At 39.2% G+C, this 17,909-nt stretch overlaps 1 protein-coding gene across 6 annotated transcripts in view; it reads right to left on the bottom strand.

Moving 5' to 3' along the window:
• Positions 1-17,909, bottom strand: part of myo9aa (myosin IXAa) — a 146,530-nt gene that overhangs the window by 77,826 nt on the left and 50,795 nt on the right. For all 6 annotated transcript variants that reach the window (XM_037545108.1, XM_037545109.1, XM_017709807.2 and 3 more), the window contains exons 3-4: positions 2,854-2,948; positions 2,701-2,763 (exon numbers count right to left, since the gene is read on the bottom strand). In XM_037545108.1, the coding sequence (XP_037401005.1) occupies positions 2,701-2,763; positions 2,854-2,948 (158 nt within the window). The remainder of the gene's footprint in view (positions 1-2,700; positions 2,764-2,853; positions 2,949-17,909) is intronic.

Genomic DNA, 17,909 nt, shown 5'->3' with positions numbered 1-17,909 from the left:
TGTCCCTTGGTTAAAACATTTTGATTCAGTTTTGTCTTCATGTTGCCATAAAAAATTGTCCATAAGAGCATTTTAGTTTAGTTGTTTTTGCATTCCCATATTGATGGAAAGATTTCAGAAAACACTATTCTGTGTAAAAAAAAATACATATAAACACATATAGAGCAGGCCTAAATCTCCATACTTTTATGAAGCATACAGATGTCAGTTTCTACAAGTACTGCCAATATCAGAGATGTATTGTGTACTGCAAAGTTTTTCTTTTGCAATAATGCCAACATAATCATCATATTGCCCACCTCAAGTCTCAGTCATAATTTAGCTACAATGTGCTTCCTTATATGTAAATACAAAACCTCATAGACACCAGAGAAAAGAGTGGGAAAAAAAAGAATAGAAGAAAAAAAGTAGAATAGTGCATGTCATGTGTTGGGGAGAGAACAGAGTCAAACTGAAAATGGCAGGAACTGGGTATCTCACTGTCACAACAGAATCCCTGGATAAAAGGATATGAGAGAGTAGTTTTATTATGCCAAATGCAATCGTTATCTAAAGATATGAAAAGGTATAAAAGAAACGTACAACTCTACGGCTCTTATCAGCCTGAAAATCACTGCTGACTCCGTAATGCTCTCTAGTAGGAGTTTACACAAGGTCCCAGACATGAAACTTAGTCTGGGAGGTCTCTCCAAGTGTCAGCTCGAATTTGAAATTGACCAATGACCGTTGTCCCTGCCGTCATCAGTTTGAAACCCCACACCACCAGGAAATTATGGTCTGGCATGCAAGAACCGTTGATTCCTTCACAAGCTCTCAATGTCCCGACCTGCTAAAACCGAGGAGATTAGCGGTTCCAAATAATTGTGGGCTGCCGGGAGTGGGATCTCTTGTATGTGTGACTGGGAAGCTGCTGTGTGTCTAAATTTGGTGATAACTTAGACAAGAATCATCCTGTGTGGTGCAATCATTCCCACATGTTGACCTTTCATACACAAAAGTGGATTTATTTTGACTGCTGCCACTACATCAGAGCGTATAGATTATGTAATACTAATACATTGCTCATTTTTGTGTTTGGCTTCAGAGCCACATGCTCTGTTACTGCCCTGTTGCGGCTCCACAGCAGAATTAAATTTTTAGGTAAAAATAAATGAATCCTCCTTTATAATAAAATAATGCTCTGCTGATCGTTCAACATAGTTTTAACAATAAATGGTCTTTAACGCTGGAGTTGATGTAGAACTGCTAATTCACCCTTTAACCCTGGAGATTGGTGTAGAGACAAATGGCAAAAACCAAAAACTCACCTAGATAGTAGCTAACAAAAAGATTCTTGTTTGCATTTTCCCGTTCTCGTTTAAGTTGAAAGGGGAAAATTCGAACAAGAAGCTGTCGAGTGAGAAGCAACTTCAGCCTTGTAAAAAATAAAACATGGAGACATTTTACAAGAACCTATAGCACTTCTGAAAAAGCTCAATGCAGAGCAAACTGTCTGAGTTTTTGTTTATATTAAATTTGTTCGCAAATACTAACACAGTAAAACATACTGAGACATATTTACAGCCAGGATGGTAAAATGGACCTAAAATATTGAGGCTCACAAGGTGGTTTGATTTTTGCTGAAGGGCCACAGGGAGAATGGCTCTTCTTAACTGTATTTGTGTTGCTGACCCCTTGTCTATATATACATGGGTGACAAAGGAAAACCCAACATAATGTAAAGTGTTGAGCCACCACCAGCTTTGGCATAGATTCAAGTCTTCTAAACTGTACTGGTGAGAAGGATCACCCATCAAACTAGTCAGTAACCCCTCTTAGCCAGTGGATGTGGGCATTGTCATCCTGGATTAGAGCACTTACTTTAGGATATAAACAATTCCCTATAGGATAAAGCGGATTAGTCGGAATAACGCATTCATCCACAGTGATCCTTTGTTCTAAAGGGACAAGTAGATGCAAACCATGCAAGCAAAGTGCCCCCACCACCTTAACAGTGTCTCTGGACTCCCTCCTTGTAGGTCTCAAGCACCTTGTACTGTTTTCTTGATGTGCACCACACATGCTCTCACCCACTTGTAGCAAACAGTGAACAATGATTCATCTGACTGTATTACTTTCTTCCAAATTTCTAAACACACACACACATATATATATATACACACATGCACGCACGCACGCACACATACATATATATACACACATGCACGCACGCACACACAGAGGGTGATTCAAAAAGATTAATCAGAGTTCAAAACACCATGTTTTTACAACCGTGAGGCGCCTTGGAACCAATCACATACTATTTGAATGGGGGGTCATACAGTTGACCACGGATGATCTCCTAAATCGCATTGAAGGAGCCATGAGTTCAGTGACATCAGACATGCTCAATCACGTATGGGATGAATTTGACTATGGCGTTGATTTTGTCCGTACAGCTGGAGGCCATATTGAGTACTTGTAAAATTTTACAAGTACTCAATATGGCCTCCAGCTGTAAATTGTAAATGGTTTAAGTGAGCGTAAAGCCTTTTATAAAATGATATAATAAACTTTATGCTCACTCAAAGCATTTACAATTTACTGTTCCATAATGATTTACAAGAGAAATAAAAAATGGATGGAGGAATGGCTAGATAGATGCATAGATAACCTATACTGCTCAGTCCTATAAGGTACCGTTGCTATGAGGGCCCCTACCTTTCATTGTGCTCCTGATAGACAAGCCTGGACTTTTCTAGCAGGTACTTCTCCACATATGCGCTGGAACAGAAAAAGCTTAAGATCAATAAAAGTTCAAAAGCCATACAACAATGATAAAAGGGCAAACAGGTATGACAGCAGTGCTCTCACCCTCTAACAGTGCCGCTCTCCTGGTAATTCACTTGGATGAACTTGCCGAAGCGGCTCGAGTTGTTATTGTGTGCGGTCTTTGCGTTTCCAAAGGCCTGGGAAAGGAAAAAGAAAAGATTGTTGAAGAAACATGAAACAAATGAGCAGAGGTTAAACAAATTCTGATTTGTAGAAAAACAGTAAATTAGAAATTGTCCACTTCCAATTGTCCAACTTCAATTTGCAATCATATCAACATAATGCAGTAGCCAGGTCAAAGAGCAAACAATCCTGTCATAAACCAGATGAGGACCCTGTATCTATCATGTGTGGCTATAATATTGTAATCGGTGTACTATCAGGAGGGGACGAAGGCTAAAAAAATCATGAGTTCTGGAACGATTCACCTTGTTGTTCTTTTTCAAAGCCAGTCAGGCCATGGAGATAATGACCAACATTTTCCCCTGCATACAGCAATTCTGTGGCGACGTCTATTCCTACAGCACAAATAGCTCAGCTAAATCTTCCCAAGTAGTGAAATTCAAAGCAGCATCCATAACTCTACACTCAAACCTTGTGCACTTGCAGTTGCCGTTCATTTACATTTGAGGGCCATTTTTCAACTGCTTGGAAACAGGCCTGGTGGTTGAAAGACTGATACTTCTACAGAAACAGTCCACACTGTGGACAAAGAGACAAATCTTAAAATCAAACATAAATTGAACAGTTTGAGCAGAGCAGCTGAACGGCAAGAGAAGGGCTTAGCAGAGAGCCAAAGTGTAATGCAAGCCATGTGGACTGATGGAACACGTGTAGGAGCTACTTTAATAAGAATCCACTCTTTCCCCTCTGGCCTGTTTGTGTTGTATGGCTGCCTAAAGGGGAAGCAGTACTTTGGTGTGTAAAAAAACCCTGCAGTTATTTGTAGCCCACCACAAGTAAACAAATTCCTTGGTGAATCACTTTGAGTTGCGCTGTTTGAATAAAGGTTCCTAAATGGTTCTTGACTCAGATGCACATTGCTGTTGGTATGGAACACCTACACTGTGCAAAGATTCTTTGAATTTTAAAAAGGTTCTTTGCACTCACATAATCTCATTTACATGAATGGTTCTGTAAAGGAACCAAGAAAAGTGGTTCTATGACGACAGGTATTCAAGTCCAGGCTTTCTCCATTTGGTTTCTGGTGTATGTATGTATGTATGTATGTATGTATGTATGTATGTATTTATTTATTTATTTGACTGGTAGGCATGATTCTTGATGGCCAATAGGCAAGTGCTTTACACTAGAGGTTGGACCACTGCTGTGAGGATTTGACTGCACTCAGACACAAGAGCATTAGTGAGGTCAGGTACTGATGCTGGATGTGGTTTATGTGCAGCTGCATCTCATTCCATAAAGACAAATTTTTTTAACCTGCTATAGTAAAACATTTTGTAGGGAGACCGTACTGTTCTACAGTGTACATACATGGCTTTTAGCTTCAGTATTTGCTCAGTGTTCAGCACACAGCGTGTTATTTTAAAAGAAATGGCTTTATTTGATATTTGACATAGTTCATGAACAGAGCTGTCTGTAGAGGCTGTGCTTCCCATAGCATGGAGCGTCTTTGTACAGTGTGAGTTTATACTGTAGGCTGTACATGATGGACTACTCAAACATACAGTGCGAGTCCTCAAAGATCTATGTCTGGTTTTTTTACATCAGCTACAGCTCAACAAGGTAAAGAAAAGACTTCAGAGGTAAAACTTCACAAGTGAGCTTTTAAGAAGCGTTAGCCTGCGATTCCTGCTGTCACTGTGCTGTAGACACTGGTGAACTGCCGTTGAAGGATACAGATGAGGAGCATCAAAACTATGAAACATACTTAACTTACAGCAACATTATTTTCAAAAGTGCATCTGGAGAAAGCATGGTGAATTCCCTTCCCACCTAGCAACCAGGCCAGCAAAACATGCAGACACCCAGCAATAGATCAATCACACAGCCGAGCAGACACATACACATAATCACACAAGGGAAATCTACCAAACACACCACCCTGTTCTGACTCACACTTCCAGAATGGGTTTTTTGGCTCACAGGGAAAGCCGGACATTGTAGCTCCACAACAGACACAGAGAACTGGGGTAGTAACCATGGCCCCCACACTATCTCTTTGTTCATAGCCGCGACATGTATGACAAGTGATGTTGTGTAATCCTCTAGTGGAGACTTCCATAAAAAAAGGTTACGTCAAACAGAGATAATGTTGCAGATGGCTGGCGGATTTAGCCTGACAAACAAAACATATAATTCCTCTCTTTGCAGCCAAAAAATCAAGTGGATGTTGCACAGTTCCCTGCCTGACACATTGACGGATGAAGCTACAAGACCTCAGCATATCTGGATATAGTTTGGCCGGCACCTCCAAGGACACAGGTCAGAGAAGCACAGCCAAATTAGCCATCAAGAGGTCACCTCAGCACATTCTGGAGCAGACGGAGGAGAGAGCAGCACTTGCTGTCCATCAAAGGCCTGCCTGATGGAGCAAAAAAAAAAATAAAAAATGCACAAGGTCCAGAGCTCAAAAGGCAAGAAGAACAGCAACAGCATGCTCTGAAGAATGGCAGCCATTAAAACCAGCGGTGAGCTATGTACGTTACTATGTAGACGTCCACCAGGAATATGAAAGAAAATAAATAAATAAATCATCCAACGTTGGAAACGGACAGTTTCACTAGTAACTACACAAACAGGCAGCCTGGCTGGCTTCATATCTGCAGCAGTAAATCTGAATCGGACTGTAATGGTAGCTGTGACTTTTGTGCAAAGTGAAAGGTGTGCCCTGGTCCCTCAGGAGTAAATGAAGCAGTGGGCCCATCAGATACTGAAATAGAACGTGGCAGGATGGGCTGTGGCATGGGCTGGTGTGCATATGAACTGAACACGATGATCAAACGTAGAAATATGACGTTCATAATTTTTCCCAGCAGCGAACATGAGGGAATGTTTAGCAAACATTTCTGGAGAAGAACGAAAGAGACCTTCCATCCAGAACTGACGATCACTCCCAGGGGCTTCAGACTGTATCAGTTAAACTATTACAGTGCTCTGCTTTCGTCTGTGTCTCACACACAGAATCACATGCTCTTACTGAAGTTTGCAGCAAGCACTTGCCACGTGGCCCAGGAACTCCAACAGCTATATTATCTCAGAGTTGAGGGTAAAGGAGGTGCCAGAAAAGCACCAAATGTGTTGACACCATAACAATCTCCACGTGATGTGTTTATGCATGCAAAATTATCTTTATGGCCGAGGCAATTATTCAGCATTATTGATAAAGGCAACAATAAAAAAAAAAAAAAAGACAAGTATCTCCTTTTTTGATTTTCCATCTGCATTCTCAAAATGATGTTCAACCTGGAGTGAGTTAATAACTCAACCTCAAGAGGACAGCAATTCACTCACAGTATCATACCTATGTGAGCAGATAGTCAAAGAAAAAGAACGATGATCACAAAGTAAAAAAAAAAAGTAGTCTGGAAGATTTTCTTCAAAGTGGATAAAAAGATAAAGTGCCAACATAAGCAAGTCTGACTTCGCTTTCCAGTGAAGCACTACATTACCTTTGACACTGTAAAAGAAAACACCATGTTGATTCTGAAGCAGCAGAGTGGTCAGTAACCCTCATGCTGGTGTACTGATAAATCTTTGAGAATGTGCAGTATGTAATGCAAGTGATTTTAGCAAACTAACTCATTTTGTAGATCATTGCTAAACATCTTGCTGTCATGGCTCTTCACACTTACAGGGAACAATGTACCTCGATTGTTACTTCACATGTATAATCAAGTATCAAAATATAATTTTTTTTGCAGCTATACTATTATTTCTCTATAATTTTAACACCAAAAACTAGATAGCTAGACTGCTAACTATCTAGTGAATGGCTAGATTTCCTTAAAGTCTAGCTAGTAAGGGGGATATATGACCACTTAGTGTAAAGATATGGCCACTGTTATAAGTGAAAGCTGATAATACCAGGCTAAGAAACAGAACTGGATAATAACTTTAGCAAAAATATCCCACGTGTATACAGTGTCCCAAAAAAACGACATCATTTCGTAGTCTAATAACACAGCCAATCCTCCCTCAAATGACCTCAAATTTAAAAGAACATTTTTTTCAGGTTGAAGAATGGTGTTCACTAGAAATGAAAAAGCATTTTGTGTGTTAGAATATGCTCAAACACAGTCAAACAAGAGTGTGCAGTGTGCATTTTCTAGAAAATTCAATAAAAATGCACCTAATGGAAAGCAGATTTGGCCCAAAAAACTCAAAGAGGCAGGCTGTCTGTGCAGGGCAAAGGGATCTGAACGACCACCAGTATCGGAAGAAATCGTCAGTCAGGTTCGAGAAACATTTGCGTGAAGGCCCAGAAAGTCTTGAAGAAGAGCATCTCTGGAAACCTGTGTTTGGCACAAACTAGACCACCGACTAGACATGTGTCGTGTCACAGGCGGTGTGCATATTGAACATTTGTGAACTTGTGAAATCGATTATAAAATCTACTTCGCTCGGAATTTCTTGTTCAAATTTTTGATAAATAAATCTTGAATTGTTCAACATGAAGCCTATTTCATTTCATTTGCCTCAGACATGTAGTTCCTCAGATATTCACATCTCAAATGATGTCAGTTTTTTTAGGACACCCTGTACAATCAATATGAACAGATTTCCAATTTTAATATTCATTGTTCCTGTTGCATCACCTAGCCCTTTTAATTATGCGTTCAGAAAGGGTCACAATCACATTACTGTCCGATTACTTAACCCAATCGCAATTATTTTCCCACAGTTGTTACAAATGATTTCACTACAAAAGGTGTGAACTGGCTGCAGCAAATACACATAAATAATAGAAAGCAGAAAACACATTCTGACACGAGTCTTACAAACATTTTTGATTTATTTAAGCCTTAAATATGTCTGTCAGGATGGAGCTACAAAGGACCAATGGCTAGGAAGCAAGTAAGCTAATCTTTCTGGCCACAACAGGCTTGAACAAAAAGAGTAATTAAACTGTTAATCGCAAATACTTATACAGCAATTAACGGCCAGACAGTGGTCCAGCTCAGCAAAGGCATGCCAGCTTTAGCGGCCAGACAGCCTTGGAGCAAAGAGGGCCAACAGCATCACAACAGAGAGAGTTTTGGCCTTCTAGTTCAAAAGTCATGTGGATGTCAAGTTGTATCATTTTTGAGCACAAGCTGCCAAAATGAAGTCCGACAGCAAAGAAAAAGCAACAGGAAGTTGTGACAGCATCAAATTTTCTCTATTGCGTCACTAGGCGAGGGCAGAAAGAGAGCTGCAGTAATATGTGCCAGAGGGGAGTGGCACTTTTTCAGAGTGCATTACCATTCCTCAGCCTGTGCTATAAAACTGCCTTTGATATTAAGGAAGTGCTTTTCTTGGATCTGTGTCAACATACCTATAAAGAACAAAATACTCCAAGTTAAATAGGTGCTGGTGACTGAACTTGGCTTAATATCAACAACGGATTATGCCAACTGTTTTAATCGGTAAATGTCCCATGGAATCTGAACAGCAAGAAAACTACTGAGGCCAAGTACAGCAGACACAAATTCAAGGGTTTATGAAAGAGGACGAAAAACAACCTGTTAAACTTAAGCTGTGTTTGTTTTCCTGCTTTCCACAGACCAGTGTCTGTCTTCTATCTCTAGCACACTCCTGAATCTGCTTTTGCACATTCAACATGCTGGAAAATTACAGGAGCTCACAATGTGACTATATTTTCCTATCTCTGTCTTCTACTTTCAGACTCTTGTTCTGCATTTTCTGCATTGTGCTGTGTGGTCTAAACTTCATGTTTAACAACAGTGGGGGGAAAAACAAGGCGGTCGCTGTTCTGAAGTGACCAGAAATCTACACATGCCAGCATATCTCCTCTTTTTACGGGTTAGAGTAGGTCAGAGTAGGTTAGAGTAGGTCATGGTGGTCTGCTGTCATGCACACAGTGGTATAAGCTATCGGTACATGCTGCGTTTTATGTCGTCAATAGTAATACTCTAGCGTGTGTAGGTATTCAGGCCAGCACAAGGTCACGCTAAGCTGAACTATGCCCGTGGCTCTCTCTGACTTACTTGTTCGTGACTGCGGCTGACCACTCGTTAGTACACTACAAAATGTGCCGTCTAAAACTGCAGAAACCATCAGACACGCAACAAGAACAATTACCTACTGACAAGCAAATAGGTCATATTTTATCCAGTGGATAATAGGTCATACTTTACCCATTAGACTGAAGTATGGCTGCACAATATGAACCAAATACTAGTACTGCGATTATAATGCTACAAGCTGCAACTGCAGACTGCTTATCAAATGTACTAAACTGCACTATATACTACACCACACCACTTTTTTTTTAAAAACCAAATTATGTACTTTTGTTGGATTACATGAAAACCTTCAAGACTCCAGACTGCAACTAAAATGGTCAGAACTACAACTATATATGGTAACTGGCATGTAATATAATTAAATTATATTAAAATTTATATTAAAATATAAAATATATATAAATTATATATAAAAATAAAACACAGAAGTGGGGGGCACTGTCCTACCCACCCACAGAGAGCAGTACAGCTGTAGCATCACCAGCGATTGAACTCCCAATGTCCTGGTGAATACTTTTTTTTTTTTTTTTAATACAATGTAACTATTTATTTTCAGTTTTTTCCAATTTGTATTATTTTTTTACTTTATTTACTCTTTCCACTATTTTTATATTAATATTTGACTGACAGGATGCAGCATCCACTCACATGACTTTGTCCATCTATTTTAAAAAAAAAAAAAAGGCCCTGTGCTTGTGAGTTTTCAACCAAAGCAGCAAAATGTGCCCACCAAAAGGCCGTTGTTGTGGTGGAAGAAAACAGCGAAGAAAAAAAGGCAAAAAAATAAAAATAAGCAAATTAGACCCCCTTTTCACCCCCTCAGTGCTCGCTTGCAGCTCAATAAGAAGTTGTAACATTTCACACACAGTGAGCCAACAGTAGGCACGTTTACATGCAACCTAATAACCCAACCATTAATAACCCAACTAATAGCTCAATCGGAATAGAATATGTCCATGTAAACACTTCAAACAGAAGAGTCTAGTCCGAATGATGCCATTCAGAATTCAACTTCTATCTGATTGAAAGAGGTGGGTAATCCTGTAAATAATTTGTTAAATAGAAGAACAATAGCCATGTAAACGCCTGAATCTAATTACATTCCAATTGTAACATGTAACTACGTTCTGCATTCGTGTTGCAGCAGAAGTAGAGAACTCATAAACCGGCTCCAATGAAAGCTTATAAATATGCAGAAACTGGTCTGCAGAGGAGACAAAGTTTATACTCTGAGCTTTAAAAGATGGCGGAGGGACGGACGTCTAGCTTATGTGTCTCAGAACATGATGTCTTTGCCTCGGCCTTCATTAATAAGGATATATGAAGGACGTTTTCCTGAGACATCATTTTAAAGCAATTAAAAACACAAGCGTGCCAACTGGAGCTCTTCTAACTCGCACTGGACCTCACGTGATGTTCGCCATCATGGTAACCTTTACTCTAAGTGGTTCTCCACACATGTGCATCATTTTGCTTTGGAAGATTTTCCATCAAATTGTTGAATAGAGTGAGCATAAACACCTCAGTCTCAATCTGTAATCGGAATGTATTCAATCGGATTGGCAAAAACCTTCGCATGTAAACACAGCCAGTGTGCTAGTGAATCTGATGTTACATGGGAAAAATATCATTAACTACACATTACAAAAGGGTAATGTAATAAACAATTGAAATAATACAAAAAAATAAAATAAAAAAAATTAAGCATGTTCTTAATCATTTGAAAGAGAAATACCAGACACACATTACAAGCTCTAGAAACTCAGAACCAGTAAGAAACTGTGTCACTTGACAAATCCCAGCAAGTTACGCAGTGCTGGGAAAGTGGGTGTCCGGGCAGAATCTGGCCACAACATGGGTGAGGTGTTCGACAGTGATGAGTGCACAGAGCGCAGGGCTTCAGTTGCAATAGCCTTATCCACACAGCATCCACGGCAGCCACATAATTAAACAAATATAACGAAGGGAAAAAGATCCCAGCTTAGCTCCAGCCTCTGGATGTAATTAAAACCTCCACCCAGAGCAAAATGCTGCACATCTGACATTGGCCAGTGCTAAGTATTTATGTGAAGCCCTTTGCACGCGAACACATCCATGACCAAAACAGCTGTCTAGAGCAGTGACCAATGCAGGAAGAAATGCCTGGAGTTTAATTAGGATTCAAGTGGTCTCCAATGAGGCAGTAATTTGCTTAGATCGTGTAATAATATCACAGAGCAAATCAAATGCCCAATTGTAATAATCGAGCGGGTCAGCAGATGAACGCAGGACTTCACTAATTAATTACTTCAACTCAATAGGACATGACTATAGCTCGGCATTATTACAAAGATGAACTACTAGACATAATTAATGAACTAATCCATAACCAGTTAAACAGAGAGAACAAATGATCACGAGACCATCGGAAAAACCTACTAAGAAAGTAAGAGATGGTACTGGGTTATTGCAAGAGCAGACTCAAGAGCTGATTCCAGACATGCATCCAAAATTGAAAGCCAGTTTTCATGAAAATAATTACGGTCCTTGTAACATCACTAGATGAGCCAGATATCAGAAGCATGTTTTATTTTCTGTAAGTCTTTAGGTATTAGAGCAGACAGGGCATAAAATAGGCCCTTGGCATTTCATCAGGCTGGAAGAGAGAAGCCCTCAAATACAAGTAACATGACAGAAAAAATAAGTAAATGGAGCAAAGGCAGAAGTCTGAGTAAATAGGAAAAGGAAATACAATACGTTGCAAATGTGTGAACCTCTAAAGCCAATGAATACACTGAACACTGGTCAGGTAAAGGGTAAAAACGGCAGTGTATATAAACATGGTGTGAGAACAGGCCTTGCCTTCACATCAACTAGGGCTCATATGATGCATTTTTGGACTGATACGATCAACCAAGAAAGGCTACACAGATTTATTGCTGTCAGCAAAAATGAACCCTATAAAACAACCATATATTTGCCTTGTTTTCATGCTGTTTTTTAATTATTAGTGATGTCAAACTTAATGTGACAAATTATTAATGCAACTTTTCATAGTTTGACCTTCTGAACCCTCTGTAACTCCACCCTAAAGCCCAGCTGCTCACACACTGTTTACTGCTCCACAAGTACAGCCCTCTGCCTTTAAATAAGAAGTTCAACATATTCTTTCTTTCTCTCTTAAACCCCTAAAACAACTGACTGTATATATGATACTTATGATACATATGTTAAAGATACACTCATTGGTTGGAGCATGTACCCAATGGTGCTCTCACTGGACAATGGTGATGAAAACTAGAACCTGTTCAGTCTGTGGAAGTCATGCGATTTTCACATTCAGGTTTATTTGAACGCGGAAATTACACAATGAAAATAAATGTTACTGAATACTAAAAGTTAATATATACAGTGTCATATATATATATATATATATATATATATATATATATATATATATATGCTAACAAAGCTTATTGCTTATTTTGTCCACTCATATGCCTGACAATTCCCATCATTAAACTCTAACGGACTCATCCAGTGCATATTCTTAGTTTCTAACTAACAGTGACAGCATGGTAATTTTGGCTAGTGCCAGCTCCAACCCACATCACAACAGAGCTCTGGCATTTACGCTCCAAATTAAATGCAAGAGCACGAAGCTCCAGTGAAGCTGATAGTATTAGGAAATCTCCTTTTCCTCTGTAGTAGATGACCTGTCCAGTCTCAGCCCCTTATCTGCTTTGGATTCATTCAGAATGCAGGTGATACGGGTGGTGGTGGGGGGGTTGGGAGTTACATGGTAACTTTCAGCCATGAGTCAGCTCTCAGGCCCAACCTGTTTTCTTTGGAATATCCTTCCTCTCCATCATTTCATTCATTCCTTTCCTCTGACTCTTACTCAATCTCAACCTCCATCATGCCTACTCATTTGAATCACTTTCTTTTTGGCATCTTTCTCTCATACACACAGACACACACAGACACACACAGACACACACAGACACACACAGACACACATCCTGTGTCATCCATTGAGAGTTAATGTAGCTGAACAAAAATGGTGAAAACCACACCCTAAATGAGTTATCAGAGCAGACAGGACACACTGGCTGAATCTAACTAGCTGCTGTTCTACAGCCGTGTGGCTTCAGAGTAGCTGATACCCCTAATAACAACAAACTAGCACCAGCCACGGTGAGCAGCATGCAGTCACACATAGCACTGCAATCTGACAGATTAAGCCTGCAGTCAAATTAGGGCTTTTTCTGGGGACTGTTAAAGTAGCAGGGACATTATTTATGTAGCTTCCCGGGGCATGATTTAATGACTCACCTTAATCCTACTTTCTTATATGTGCACATTTGTCAAGTCTATTCCGTAATGAATTCCCATGTCAAAAGAAATCCATCACAGATCTTAAATCAGGGATTTTTCATGCCAAGACTCACATGTAGGGGTAGTGTTTCAAGTGTCTTAAGACCCACCAAATATTTAATAAGGTGAAAAGGGATATAAATATGTCAAAATGTCCTTAAGCTTTACGTGCACATATACTCTATGTATTGTTCTTTCAGTAAGCAAAGGCAACAGACTACCACAATAAACAAACATACTGTAATGTGAAGAAGTACATCCAATGAAAAGTTCAGACTTTTTCAACATATTTAGAGACACAGATAACAAGTCTAAGTAAATAGATAAATAAAGGTGATGTAACTTAAACACAATGTCATCCAATTTATTACTGAAATAAACTGTAATGCAGTCTTATGTGGAAAAGTAAGTACACCCCTACATAAATCACCACTTCAAACATGTCAAATTGAAATCAGGTGCACCCAATCAGGTGCTAATGATTAGAACACTATTAGAGAACATCTTGTAGGAACCAGTCTTATTTTAACCTTTGATATTTGGTCAGGTTTGCTCTTTGTTATTGAAGTGTGTGGTATCATCATGTCCAGATCAGAAGAGCCAAGGATCAGAAGAGCCAAGGATGCTTTACATTCTGAAGAGGAGGAAAGAAAATAAGACTTTGTTCTGAAGTTTAGGAGCTCCTGCACTGTAATATGCAGGTCTTTAAAATGTTGAAGGAGAGGTTTGTACTTCATAAGAGAAGGTACTGGTAACCACTGAAGCTGATGGAGGATGAGGGTGATGAGTGCAGAGCACTTGGTAAAAGTAAGGGTACTGCTGCTGAGTTTGAATGAACTGCAGCCAGTTAAGCAGATTAACAAGGGCAATCAACAAACAGGGCTCTACATATAATTAACATATTAATACATTCCATTAACAGAGCACATGGCGTCTGTCATTGTTCGCACAATGCTCAATAACTGCACTTTATGGTTGCCGTGCTTGGCTGGTATAAAAGGACACATTCAGAACACAGGAGCACCTTGAACATGGCAGTACTGCTATGTTAAAACTTGGTAATTCCAGTCTCTGGAGTTTCTTTGCATCCCACTTGTCCCAACATTGTGACCCACAGTGTGATCCAACCTGTCAGCAATTACATATTCTCCTCAAATCATCCAGCCCTAATAGTATGTTTATTTATTATGATGAATTACATCACAAAATGTTTTTCTGAGATACTCAGTATTGTGTGCATGTCCAGAACAACAAACAATCTCAAAAGAGTCTCAAAGATTTAGATCATTCAGAGAGAGTCTGTAAAAACAACAGCAACAGCTGGTGCAAGTTAACACATAATTTCTGGTAACTTTCACACTCAGCGTTTTTCATAGCCTTTTTTATATATAGCATTCCTGCTGTGCTAGTGTGTTCGTTGCAGTGTCTGTACAAACCTCACAATATTAAATATTATAATAATATAAAATAATACATAAGACAATTTGTCTTTTATAGTGAAATGTCTGTGGCACAGAAAAACAAACAAAAATACACTTAAAGTACAGTAAAATTTAATCATCTGTTAAAATCCTGTATTTAACATTGCTGTTAATTTACAGAAATAAAATACTCAAAAAATGAATCATTTTATTATTATTGTTTATTTCCCAGACATTTGCATATATTTTAATGGTTGCAGCTGTTACATTTATAGTAAAATACATTATGTCCGAATAAGTAGTTGAACTAGTGAAAGTTTTCAACTTTACAGAGTTTAACCATCATTGAGAAAACTTTTACTGAAAACTGAAACACCCCAGCTGCTGGACTTTTCATTATGCTTGCAGTTTGAGTAATATGATTATATTTACAGTTATAAAGTTATCATCATGGCATGAAAACATCATAACTATGTTGTTTTCTAAGTTGACTTTTATTGTTGAACTACGCGGATTTCATCGCATCACAATATGCTTTTCTGAGTATACTGCGGTTATTGTCAATGCTTCAAGAACATTGAACAACCGGCTGTTTCAACACAGACTGATTTCACTTTAGTCATGGACTGAATTTAGAAACTGGGATCTTGTTTCTTTTTAGGATCTGTTCAAACATTTTCAGATCTCTGAAAAACTGAACATCATGATTCACAGCTGCTCTACATATTTGCACATACACACGTGTAACTTTCATTTTATTTCAACTTTGCACATACTGTACATTTTTTACTTTTTACTACTGTTTTTAGAGTTATCCTTATATTTTCTTTTTTATTCTCTTAAGATTATATTTGGTGAATGGAGGAACAGCAAAGTAAGAATTTCATTGTATAGTGTAACTGCCTGTTCTGCTGTGCACATGACAATAAAACTCTTGAACATGACAAAAATATTTAAAGTACCACAATGTTATATTTTTCCATATCACCATCTCTACTTTGTGGTACTATGTGACAAATATTTTTTTCAACTTTTCTTTCTACTCTACTTTTAAATAGTAGACTATATTAGGAACACCTGCACACCTACTCATTCATGTAAGTATTTAAATCAGCCAACCATGTGGGAGCAGTGCAGTGCATAAAAATCATACTGATATGGCCCAGCAGCTTCAGATAATGCCAGATTATATCAGATACCAGAATGGAACAAAATGTTTTCCATGGCATGACTGTTGTGCAAGACAGGATGGTTTGAGTATTTCTATCACTGCTGATCCCCTGGGATTTTTACAGTCTCTAGACTTTACTCTGAATGGTGCAATAATGAAAAACATTCAGTGGGCACTATTTCTGTGGATGGAAATGCCTTGTTGATGAGAGAGGTCAACGATGAATGGCCAGACTGGTTAGAGCTGACAGAAAGGCAACTGTAATTCAGAGAACAACTCTGTACAACTGTGGCAGGCAGAAAAACATCTTAGAATGCACGTGTGTTGCCCCTTAAGGTGGATGGGCTACAACAGAAGAAGACCAAATTGGGTTCCTCTGCTGTCAGCCAAGAACAGAAAGCTGAGGCTGCAGTTGGCACAGGCTCACCAAAACTGGACAACACAACACTTCAAAAATGTAGCCCATCATCAATCTCAGACAGGTTTCGTGAAACATGACAATCAGTTCAGTGTCCTTCAGTGGCCTTCTCAGACACTGGATCTGAATCCAAAAGAACGTTAATAAAGTGCTGTGTGAGTCTATGTAATACTGCTAACTCAAAAACTGTTGCTTCGCCCTTCTAACCCGCCTTAATTTCTTAGTGAGACGTAGCTTTGAAGCCAGTAAAAAGTTGTACAGAAAAGCTACACTGAACTATTTCATCTACTGATTGATAAGCTTCTCCACAATGGTTAGAAGAGTCTCTCAAAGCAGGTCTACAGCCTGAGGATCTAGAGTGCACTTCAACTGATGGTTAGCAGTATTCATTATGATGCTCTAATAACAAGCCTTATTCTCCTATAGGGCATTTAGGTTGAAAGGACTTGCTGTTTCCCCATTCTTCCACAACAACATCTAAAGAGCGTAATATTAGCCCTGCTAGTGCCTGCCTAAGGCTGTGTGTGGCCATGAGCAGAGAGGGCAGAGGTACAGCGTTAACAGAGCAGTCAGCCAGGAGGGAGCAAAGCTTACAGAGAACAGATCCACACAGAAAGCTGTTGACTGATTTGAGGCCACTCTTAAATTGAGCACAAAGCCTCTTGCAGCTGTATCACACTGTCAACTGTAGAGTACAGCTGGCACTTCTAGTATGTCAAAGAGTTTTAACGTATTCTGAACCATGCCCAGTGCCAGGTCAAACTGTCACGATGGCAAAAATTTCACTACAGTTTGAAACAGATCCAATTATCTTACTACACAATGACTATTTCCTGGCTCCGGTTACTTTCGAATCCTTTCTCCTAAGTTTCCACATTCCTGCTCTCACTGAACCATGTGATACAGAAAAGCAGTCACGAAACACAAACAGACAGTCTTAGATTCAGGAATGAACTTTTGACTTGTTATGTAAGAGCATTTGGACTCTTAGGCAAGTGAGAGGCATCATTCAAATGAATTATTCATATGGCAGATGTTCAACTCTCCTAAAGTTAAAAAGTGTGTATGTACAGTATGACAAAGCACAACATGCTAGACGAATATAGTGTCAATATTCAGGGACTTAAACCAAGCAGAGCCTCCTTTTTTGGGCCCAAAGTTGCTGGTGCATTCCGCAGCACACAAAGGCGTAGTGTTTCCTCGGAGCTGCTCTTTCCTCTAGAGAACTTCAGAGAATGGAGGAAAACCTGTTTATCCAAGCACACTGCGAAGGACATGCTGGAGCTGTCCATACCAGATCTTTGCAGGAAGCCACCCGCCCTAATCAGCTGTCTGAAGAAGGAATCATTTTGTTCAGAATTAGAAACCACACCTTTCAGTTTTCTAGGGCTGATGCAAGCACCCACATAAAACCACTGGCAGGAATGGAGCACTTTAATTTTATCAAACATATTTTAAAATTTGAGCCTCTAACAAAATTGATAGAGTTTTATGGTGTTTTAACACCATTATGCTCCCATTAA

This window comes from Pygocentrus nattereri, chromosome 15 (genome assembly GCF_015220715.1).
Source record: "Pygocentrus nattereri isolate fPygNat1 chromosome 15, fPygNat1.pri, whole genome shotgun sequence".
NCBI classification, from domain to species: domain Eukaryota; kingdom Metazoa; phylum Chordata; class Actinopteri; order Characiformes; family Serrasalmidae; genus Pygocentrus; species Pygocentrus nattereri.
The sequence above is the reverse complement of the archived record's forward strand: the minus strand, read 5'-3'. Positions and strand labels throughout refer to the sequence as shown.